This window comes from Euphorbia lathyris, chromosome 6 (genome assembly GCF_963576675.1).
Source record: "Euphorbia lathyris chromosome 6, ddEupLath1.1, whole genome shotgun sequence".
Classification (NCBI taxonomy): domain Eukaryota; kingdom Viridiplantae; phylum Streptophyta; class Magnoliopsida; order Malpighiales; family Euphorbiaceae; genus Euphorbia; species Euphorbia lathyris.
This window is the reverse complement of record NC_088915.1, coordinates 31,949,392-31,960,778: the sequence shown is the minus strand read 5'-3', so window position 1 is coordinate 31,960,778 and position 11,387 is coordinate 31,949,392. Positions and strand designations below refer to the sequence as shown.

The window sequence follows — 11,387 nt, the reverse complement described above, 5'->3', positions numbered from 1 at the left end:
CTCCATTTTGTTTGTCTGGATTTATATAGACAACTGGGTTTTGAACACGGAAAAACTCGATTTGAAAGCTCACGAGCAGACTCGGTTATAGGTTCATAAGTAAGTTTATGAAGAACCTCGATTATAATGTTCATAAACATACTTGTGAGTAAGTTTGGTTCAATTATTTTTTAATAATAATATTTTTGTAAAGGGGAAAATGTAAGACGACACAATTTTATATAAACTTTAGTTTAAAACTATACGATTAGGTGTTAAAAAAATTCAACTGAACATAATTAGAAGAAGAAGGGCACGACCCTTTCTCACGACATTTGGGAATGAGTCTGCCGTCTTTGTCTCTCCGCTCGAGTAGGTGCTTTGGTTGACTTTGATTCATCAAGGGTCCAGTCATTAGCAAAATTAATAAGTTACTCAAGAGCAGCTCACGAATAAAATGTTGAGATTGAACTCATCAATTTTTTAACGAGTCGAACTTGAGCATGCAAAACTCGACTAGGCTCAACTTAATTACGACCCTAATTTAAAATAACTTTTGAAGAAAAATCTATACAAGTCCAATGATTAAACCATGAAGATTGACATACATTGTTTACCTAAGAACAACTAAGCGAATGTCTAGGGATGGCAATAGGTAGGGCACTCGTTGGCAGTGTCAATCTAAAACCTTTACCTGTTTATTTTTTAATATACCCGTACCCGTCCCAAATATGTAGTAAGGCAATCCAAATAAAAGCATTAGAAAGCAATCAAATTAAACCATTGATCCAAACATGTAGTAAGACATTCCAAATAAAAGCATTAGAAAGCAATCAAATTAAATGTGTTGTAATTTAATTTAATTTGATTGCAGAGTGAAGAAAAAAAGAGAAGCAAAGCGACAGAGGCATGGAAGAAAAGTAGGATTTTATTGTTGTTTGAAACATCTGATTTCTAATTAAAAAAAAACAATAAGCAGTTGTTTGTAATATTTAACAAAACACTAAAATCCTTAACATCCTCTAAACTTGTCAAGAAAAGATTGATTGGCATAAAAAAAAAAAATTAGTTCACTGAAATTTCTTATAATGATCTATTAATTTCTTTACTATTTTTAAAATGGCTTATTGGTACCCTAAAATGGTTATAGTTATCTATTAATCTCTTAATTTATTTAAAATGATATATGATTTTAATTTGATCAAATCTCTTATTGATCAACCAAGGGCATTTAGGAATTTAATGCAACATTTTAAGAAAAATTAGTATGTGAACAACACACCTTTAAAATTGAAGAGATCACTCAATTTTCATGATCAATTTGGAGCTTTATTGGATAGAGAAAAAAGTAAAATGTGAGCGGCATATAAAATTATAAATAAAAAAACTCATTTTTTTAGCTATACTCATGTAATGGCTTCATGTATAAAGATAAACAATAGTTCTTAAAACCAAACACCTAATGCTGTCGAGGAAAACATAACAAGAAAATAAAGTAAGCAAATTCTCCTAAAAAGCATAGAAAAAAATACATCATTTATATGGTGGCTTGAATGCTCCATAATACTCTAAACTGAAATTTCTTATAATAACTAATTGAATATTTTAATATTCTTAAAATGACATAAATACATACAACAATGATCTATTAACTAGAAGTTACTGATATACATTTTAACTTTTTCAAATCTGAGACTTAGAAATCTAATGGAACTTTTTAAAGAAAGTTTAGTACACTAACAACAAAATGATTAAAATTAAAGAGATAAATCAATTTTTATAATCAATTTGAAGCCTTGTTGATAGCCAAATAAGTTAAATTTGAGCAGCATATAAAATTATGAACAAAAAAACCTCATATTTTTTTTATAGGCTTCATTTACAAATATAGCCATAAATGTGTAGTAGTATTAGTAAGATGAAGTTGTAAGAGACAGTATCAATATAAATTAAAAAGACTAATTTAAGTTAAATTAAGTGATCAACAATGTTCCTCTAATCGATAACAGAAAGATAATCCAAATTATTATGAAATTTACAATTTTAATGAAAAAAAGCAAATATATAATAAGACAAATATCATCAGCACACTCAATAAGAACTATCTGCACATCAGTAACAACAAAACTTGTTCTAAAAATGCTAAACAATAACATGGATATATACAAAATTTGTAGTCTAAAATACAGAAATTTATATATATATATTATCAACAATTATTGAATTTCCTTCTCTTTATTTTTACTCTATTATCTCGCCAACAAGTAGGATACTCCTCCTTAGATTCAGAAAAGCTCCAATCAGACAACTCATCATCAGAACTTTCTTCAGGTTCTGAAAATCCCGAATCAGACAACTCATCATCAGCATCATTGTTCAAATCATCATCTGATCTCGATACAAAACGATGAAATAACAACATCTCAGCAGTGAACCTAAACTTGGGGTTTCTCACGAGACACCGCTTCAAGAAATCCTTCCCTTCTTCTGATATGTATGCTGGAATTTTAGGCATTTCATGGGTTTTCATGTTTGGTTGCGGATCCCAAACCTTTTTCCCAGTTAACATTTCCAAAACCATGCATCCAAGAGCCCAAATATCACATGGGGGCTCTTGAATCCGATCAATAACGGTCTCTGGGGCCATGTAAAGAGGAGTCCCTCCAAAATTAGGATTAAATTTCATCCTTTTACTGGTCAAATATCTCTTGGCCAACCCAAAACCCCCAATCTTAGGGACAAAGCTATCCCGATTTTCATCTGATACAAGCAACACGTTCTCTGGCTTCATATCGCAGTGCACATATCCATGGCTATGGATATAATCGAGTCCTTCGAGAATACACCTTGTATATCTACTCACATCTGATTCAGGCAATCCGCAACCGTCTGATTGCTTAATAAGAGAAGATAGGGTTCCTCCAGAAGCATATTCTAGTAATACATTATAAATCATCCTACCATTCTTTGTTGTGGTAGTTTCTTCACCATAACAATCCATAATGTAAGGATGGCGACCAAGATAGTTGAGTACTTGTTTCTCCTTTTGAAGTGAAGCTGATGAAGAAACTTCGGCTGATTTGACCTCCATAAACTCTGGAAATAATCCTTTAGTTGAATTAGAATGAGCCAAATAAATAGATCCAAACCCTCTTTTTCCAAGCAAAAGCCCTCGGTGCCACGCTGCTCCATGGTTATACAAGCGTGATTCTGTTTTGGATGGCTCAGAATCAAACTTCCTCTTCATGGCTAAAATAGAATTTGTGATGCAAAGAAGAAGGAAATGCAATTTTATAGAATGGAAAGGAAAATAGAATTTTGCTGCTAAGAAGGAAAGCAAGCAAAGAAGAAGGAATGCAAGTTTAATATATATATAGGAAAACATTGCCTGCCGACTTACTTTCAAATTTTCAAAATGGAAACAACCTTTTTCTTTACTAATTGACTGGGATTCAAACTTCCTAAATGCATTTTTGATTTTGCTTGTAACAGTCTATTCTAAACTAAATCATAGGAAGGTTTTTGTTTCTAACATTATGATCTGCACTAATTGCCATAAATATTAGGGCTAATTCATAGGAGGGTTTTTGTTTCTTCTTTTTAAGTCAGTCAACCACTAATAAATATATAATATTAATTAGATCCGTTATATTTCTTTGGTTTAATACATTTTCAGTTTCAATACTATCCAAAAGTTTTAATTGTCCCTTATATTAAAAAAAATATTCGATTTAGCCATTAAACTTGTTTAAATTAACTCATTGACTCTCTAAAATAATACATATTAGCTCTCTGGAACTTTTTTTAAGTTATCTATAATACATATTAGCCATGAGTTAATATGTCAGTTACGTTAGAACATTTTAAAAGTACACAAAGTTAGGAATATATTAGTCCAATTTCCTTTGTTTATGGAAAGTCTAAAATCATACCCATCAAACAATAAATAATAGCAAATTTTACTCTTTTTGATTAATGTAGTCTACAGCAACAATAATTACATATTTCAAAATCCCACCCTCAAAAATTCCATATTTGATATATATATAAACATTGCTTTTCATTTATACTTATTACAATTAACGTTTTAAAAACCTGATCAGAATTCGAATCAAATTGACAACTAGAAATTTAAATAAGGACATGTGGAAACGATTTGCATTCCGAAGAGGCAAGGGAAGCATCACATAAATACGATTTCAGACTAGTCCAATTAATTGCATCGCCTAGTTCAATGCTAGAGTCATGAGGAATTGTATTGTGTATAGTTCGATACTTAATCAACTATTTTGAAACCATTGTTTCACAAACGTAATGAGAGTCACCACCTAGTGCTTCCACTATTATCGGAAAAAGTGGTATAACAGACACCACAGGAGACTATTACACCCTTCAGAGAACAAGTTCATGAACACCAGAGTTATTAGACAAAAAAACAACAAATTCTTTGTTTCTAAAAAATGTACCTTAGTTTATATGATTATCAATATGTGCTATTTAAATATATAAAAAAATATACTTAACTTGCACATCTAATTTAAAAAAAAATAGTAATTAAAACTAAAATAAATATTATATATTATATATGCTATGCAGCGTTTGGCCTAATTAAATTATGAAATTTATCTAATTATTTATTATTTCAAAAAAAAATAATAACATAATTTCATAACTCATACATGTTTTTGACTAGTTTATCTTAACGAAGACAGAAAACATAATCGTTTCTACGTTCACACCCTAATCCAAATAGAATTTGGTTTCATATGTAACTATTGGAAGGTAATTTAATTTTTTTTTTTTTTTTGTAGTTTTAGCATAAGTTATAATTTTACTCTACAGTTGATTTGTTTTAATTAAATTCACCTTACAACAAAATAAAAATGAGGGGCAAACCTCATATTTTTTCTCCAACTAGCAAGGTAACTCATTTCCTTGTCCACAAACCCCATCTAGATTTAACTTTCATCCCTTTTCAAATACTCCAATTTCAGCTTCCCAATTTCTTCAAACACCCTTGAATAATACCACCCTTCCTCAACCTAATTTTCATCCTCCGAGTTGGATTGATTCATCTCCATCTTTCTTTCATACCTCTTCCCTTATTTCATATATGATGGTTCCATAGCCTACCTCAATATTTTCCAACACAACACCAAACTCCATACCGTCGTCCCACACTAACCAACAATATCAATATTCACATTAAAATTACACCTCACATCCATCTATTCTAGAGAATGAGTATTGAGGCAATTCTAAAGTCTCATGGATTGTTTGATCATATTACTAGCAACACACCTCCGCCATCTCAATATCTTCCTCAGATGGCTCATCCCTCTACTTGTGTTGATTTTGTGTTAAATCCTCTTTTATTGAACTCAATTACTAAAGCGGTATATCATATCATTACTGGTTTCAAAATTTCAGCTACTTTGATCAAGACTCACAATTCAATCTCGTCATAGTTATTAATTAGGTTTAAAAGTGTAATTATTTTATAGTTGGAGATAAATGTTTATATTTGTTTCCACTATAAAGCAAACCCTAATTTAAGGGGAATACAAATTACTCTTCAATCTTTATTCTATTATCAACAATGTAGTCTCACACTACCCCCACATGATAAATAGATACTACTGTGATGTTATATGTGTTTGCTATTTATTCTTTGAAATGATGAACAAAATAACATGTTCGCAACAATTAAAATATCCACTAATCTTTTGAATTTAATAACCATACACATATATATGATTTTGAAAAAAAAAACATAACCTTATGAATGGAGTCAAAATGAGATTGTAATGGTATTTTGTAATTGATATAAAATATAACAATATTCACTCTAATTTTTTAAATTTATAACCGTCATAGAATTATAACATAACCTGGTTTAATGATTGAGAAGGTTGAAAATATATTATTATATTTCAGAGATATAATAATATTTATAAAATTATATCTAATTTAATAACTAATAAAATATATATGATTATAATATAACCTTGTACAGCCGATAGAAAAGTCAATAAATTATCGTAAATAATTTACAACATCTTTGGAGTTTTTTTTTGTTTGTTTTGTTTTTTTGAAGAAATCCTTGGAGTTTTTAATCATGGTTAGATTATTATTCCAGGAAAATTAATAATTTAAAAAAATATATATATAAGATGTAGGTAATTGTTTGAAGGTCATTAAAACACAAAGAATAACATATGACTTATAATCTAAAAAAAAAAGGATGATATAGAATAAAATGCATAAAACATTGTAGAGGGGTTGAGTTAGAGTGTTTGGTTTCTCTCAATGATTTTGTGGGCTTTTTACTGCTATGGGCCTCATCTGTAATCACAATATATATGGAAGCTCTTAGAGTCAAGGAAGCTGTCTGAGCGCTGAAGGCCGCGTTTCACAGTTTGTATGCATCAAGAGACAGCAAGAGAGGATGTTTAGCCATTTGTCTGAAACTAGCTAATTATCCACCCAACAAAACAGACTTCGACAAAGGGGCAGACTCACCTGAATTTCCTCACCAATACTTGGGGTAATTATTAATAACATTAAAGAGAGAAATTCACTCATCTCATAGGTACAAACCTAATACAATCAGGTGATGTGGAATTTCTAGACCACTAAACAATAACAAACTTTTTCCCTCCAAATACATCTGTGGTCCTGTTAGAGCTTTAGTAAGCATATCTGCAACTTGATTTGCAGAAATCACATAAAGAGCCTTGATAAACCCTTGTCCCAGGTATTCCCTCACTATGTGGCAGTCAATGTCCACATGTTTCATTTCTTCATGAAACACAAGATTGGCTGCAATGTGAATTGCTACCCGATTGTCACATTTTAATGAAATAGGAAGTTCTGGCTCTATGTTGAATTCCTTCAATAGAAAAGATAGCCATTTGAGCTCACACGATGTTGTTGCCATTGCTCGATATTTGGCTTCTGTTGAGCTTCTACTAACAATCCCTTGCTTCTTTGACTTCCAAGAGACTAAGCAATTTCCCATAAAAACACAGTATCATGTGACAAATTTCCTTGTAATCTTGCATCTTTCCCAATCAAGATCACAAAAACCTTCTATGACACTTAAGTTTGATTGAGAGTCATAAGAGATCCCTACTGAACTAATGCCTTTTAAGTATCTTTCTACATATAGAGCAGCCTCCATCTGCAACACTGTTGGCTTACTCATATACTGACTCAGTTGCTGAGTCACAAAAGCAATATCATGCCCAGTGAAGCCAAAATAGAGTAATTTGCCAACGAGTTTCCTATATCTTTCTGGTTTATCATAATTTGTCCCTGCTACATCCGGTTTGAGTCCTTCAGGAAAAGGACTTCTAGTGATTGTAGCTTGATCTAAACCTGCCCCATTCACTAAATTTTTGATGTACTTGGATTGTGTTATCATTAAACCCCTACTTGATCTTGCCAGTTCTATTCCCAAGAAGTATTTAGCTTCTCCCAAGTTCTTGATGGTGAAACTTTTGTCAAGTGTTGACTTAACTTCCTCAATCATAACCATAGAGGTTCCTGTGATGAGTACATCATTAACACAAACTATTAGTGCCAACAACTAACCTTCTGCTTTCTCAATGAAGAGGATTTATCGTGTATAGACTTAGTAAAGCCTAGTTGTAGCAGTTGTTCGGTGAAGGCCTTGTTCCACTGTCTTCCTGCTTGTTTTAGTCCATATAACGACTTCTTCAATCTGCAAACCATGCCTTGTTGAGCCTTTGAATATCCTGCAGGTGGGTCCATGTAGAGTTCTTCTTCAATGGTTCCATGCAAATAGGCATTGTTGATGTCTATTTGCTGGATTGGCCATTGATTAGTGATAGCAACTGTTAAAAAGACTTTAATAGTAGTAACCTTAGTTACATGTGAGAAACTATTATGTTAATCTACCCTACACTCTTGGTCATATCCTTTTGCTACCAGGCGTGATTTGTGCCTAGTTACACACCACGTCAGCATTTTGACAGGTCAAAAAGTCAAAACTTGATCATCTAATATAAAATTACTTTTATACCCTTATCCTTCATCTTTTCATCTTCTTCCCTATATTTCTTCCGCTCTCTTCAAATTTCTTTCTTTAACTCCTTTCTCTAAACTTTTTATCTCTCTCTAACATCTTTCTATCTATTCAATGATACGATTAATGGAGTTTCTTGGTTGTTTCCAAATTAGAATCCAAATTCGAAACATTCCATTCCATTCTTGAAAATTGAAATCATAATAAACAAATGTCCCTGAAGAATTAATGCTGAGAAGTATTGAATAGACCATCCATTTCTGACTGAAGACCAATTAAGTTATGAGTTTTATAATGTACCCATATCTCGGCTCTTTTTTTGGTAGCTTTGACTTCATGGTTATCTTTTTCACTTCTCTCGCCAAGAAGCATCTGCTACTGAGGAGGTTGTTGTTGTTGTTGTTGATGATTAGTGTGTAGGTTATGCAAATGGTGCTGATAAGGTGCTAAATCACCATTAGAGGAGACAACTTCGATAATCATGTTGTCTCTAATAGGTGCTGCTACTGCTTCTTTGTAAGAATCAAGAGGACGAGGCTTCTCTGATAAGTACATGATTCAATTGGGGGGGGGGGGGGTTGGATGTGGGTTTAGTTTAGAGTGAGAAGGGAGTGAAGAATTTTAGGAAGAGAATCCATTGAAAGTGAGGATTGAATACAAATTGGGTTTGTGATTTTTATGGAATTGGGAAGACAGTGAGTTTTGGTTGTTTCAATGGGTTTTATCGCAGAGAGATAAAGGAGGGTGTGTGAAGTAAAAGCTTTGGCCTTTGTCGATGATTGGAGGACGAAGAAGACATGATGAATTAAAATATTCAAAGACATTTGTTTATTGTGATTTCAATTTTTAGGAATGGATTTTTTCGAATTCAGATTCTGATTTGGAAACAACCAGGAAACTCCATTAATCTTTTCATTGAAGAGATAGAAAGGGTTAAAGTGACGAGTTAGAGAGAAAGAAATAGAGGGAAGAAGATGGAGAGATGGAGGGATAGGAGTATATAAGTAATTTTATATTAGATGGTCAAATTTTGACTAATTGACCGGTCAAACTACTGACGTGGCACGTTGGCTTCGCATTGAGCGGTCATCTTCACTTGATGTACACCAAATTGGGAGGTCATCTATAATTTCGTACATATTAGTGAGACAAATTGAAAGTTGTACACCAAAGTGTGAAATCGGGCAAATGTTGTACACCATTGATTAAATTTACCCAAACCCAACTCATGGACAACAAATTTAATGACAGTTGTTATGTCATTTTCTTCAACAAAGATGCACAAATTTCATCTATAGCCGTCCAATTAAAGTAGTGAAATTGAGGGTGCGCAAAAAAAGAAAGTAATGTGGTTAATGGATGCCTAAAAACTCTACAAAAGAGCTTGAATTGTTCATTTTTAGACCACTAACAAATCAACAACAAAAACCAAATCCAACAAAAAATCATAAAATCAAAATCAATTTCAGAATTCTTTTCAAGCTCTCATTTCATTTTTCCAGTCTTCAGGCTATAATCTTCAACTTCCAATTCCTAAATTCAAATATCAAAGCTCTAACATCCAGTTCCTGTAAAAAAATCAGGTTCTTAATTCGTTTCTTGAATTCTTCATTCTAGCCATCAAATTTCATTTCTGAACATTCAATCTTCATTGTCAAGCTCCTAACCGCGTTTCCAAGTTTTTAATTCATTCAAAACCGAGTATTCTACAATCCGTCATTGTCATCTTCTCCAATTTCTTCAAGCATTTGAGGTTCGAATAAAAATACCCCAGACCTTTGTTTTTCACCATTTTCAATTGACAAACCATTTCCATTATTAATAAGGGTTAATTTTAAACAAAACATGTGGTTTCACTTTTTTTTTTTTTTTGCAGATCGTTACTTATAGTTGATAAAAAAAATTCTTTTTCCAGATTTGACCGATAACGACCTCAAAATGAAAATTTTCAAGAATTAAATGATATTTTATGCAAGTTTAACTCTTCAACTTTTTAGGTTTGAGGTCGTTTAGATGATGTTTTGTTATAAGATAGAAAATTAACGTTTAAAGAGAGAAAACTCAAAAATGATGATTTTGAAAAATAAAAAATGTGATTCCATATTAAATATGATACTAAACAACTTTAATTCTTCAAAAATTTTATTTTAAGATCGTTATCGACCAAATTTGGAAAAATAATTTTTTTCCCAACCACATGTTACTTATCCAAGTTTGGTTCCATATTAATACAAGTTGCTTATCCAAAATTGGAAAAACTTTATAGCTGATAAAAAAAAAGGGTTAGTTACAAATAACTACCTTGTGGTTTGGCCGATTTGCGATGTGGTATCTGTAATATTTTTTTTTGCAAACACAACCCTATGGTTGCAAAATTTTACATGTTTTTTTTACTTTGCCAAATTTGGGCGATGACGACTTCGAAATGAAACTTTTCAATAGTTATTCAAAGTTTGAAATTAACCACATGCATAATGCATGTGGTTAATTTCAATTGAACAAACTGATTCGAAGTTTAGATTTTGATTATTCAAAGTTCTATACGAAATTAGTTTTTGTCAAAAAGTTGTACTATTGGGCCACTTTCAAAAATTATTTCTGACCAAGCCGAGCCTATTGTTCCAACAACTCTTTTTTCATTGTCTTCCCCAATATACCAGCTTTATTTTTCACCTTCGAATCAAAACACCCCAAACCTTCATTTTTCACCATTTTCATCCATTATTTCCAAGTTATTAATAAATTGATTCAAAATTAAGATTTTGATTAATTCAAAGTTTTATACAAAATCAGTTTTTTTAACTGTATTGCCGAACCACTTTCAAAAATTATTTCTGACCAACCCGAGCCTATTTTTCAAGCAACTCCTTTTCATTGTCATCTTTAAGATACCAACTTGGGTTTCAAGTTTTCGTTTCGCTTAAAATCGAGCCCAAAATAAAACTTTTCCATCCATTTTTTGACCCCCATAATACAATATTTGCTGGGTTTTTCTACACTCAAAATTCCAGATTCGACCTGTCAATTTCAACAATTTCTTTTACCGACTTCCTGGCCTCTGATTTTCCTAATTTTGATTTCTAAATACGTTTGAGCAACCCAACTTCGACCTTAAATTTTTTATTTCTCAAATCCGACCTCGAATGCAGGCTATTTATTATTCCAAAGTTCACCAAACTTTACCGATTTTTGCTTGTTAGATTTGTAAATAGAAAATAAAAGACTTAGCTGACATGGCATTGAAATGTAATATAAATAGGGACTCATGTGTAAAAGTTCATTAAGAAATAATAAGAAATCTTTTTCAATTTCTGGATTCTCTCTTCTTCTATGAAACTATGATGGTATCAGAGCATGG

The 11,387-nt window shown here is 31.9% G+C and overlaps 1 protein-coding gene across 1 annotated transcript; it reads right to left on the bottom strand.

Moving 5' to 3' along the window:
- Window positions 1-2,188: 2,188 nt before the first annotated feature.
- On the bottom strand, window positions 2,189-3,226 carry LOC136233641 (mitogen-activated protein kinase kinase kinase 20-like). Its single transcript, XM_066023364.1, has one exon. The coding sequence runs from the start codon at window positions 3,224-3,226 to the stop codon at window positions 2,189-2,191; it is 1,038 nt and encodes a 345-aa protein (XP_065879436.1).
- Window positions 3,227-11,387: the final 8,161 nt, after the last annotated feature.

Excerpts from the sequence above, each read along its gene's own strand:
- LOC136233641 (XM_066023364.1), bottom strand. The coding sequence starts at position 3,226 with ATGAAGAGGAAGTTTGATTCTGAGCCATCCAAAACAGAATCACGCTTG.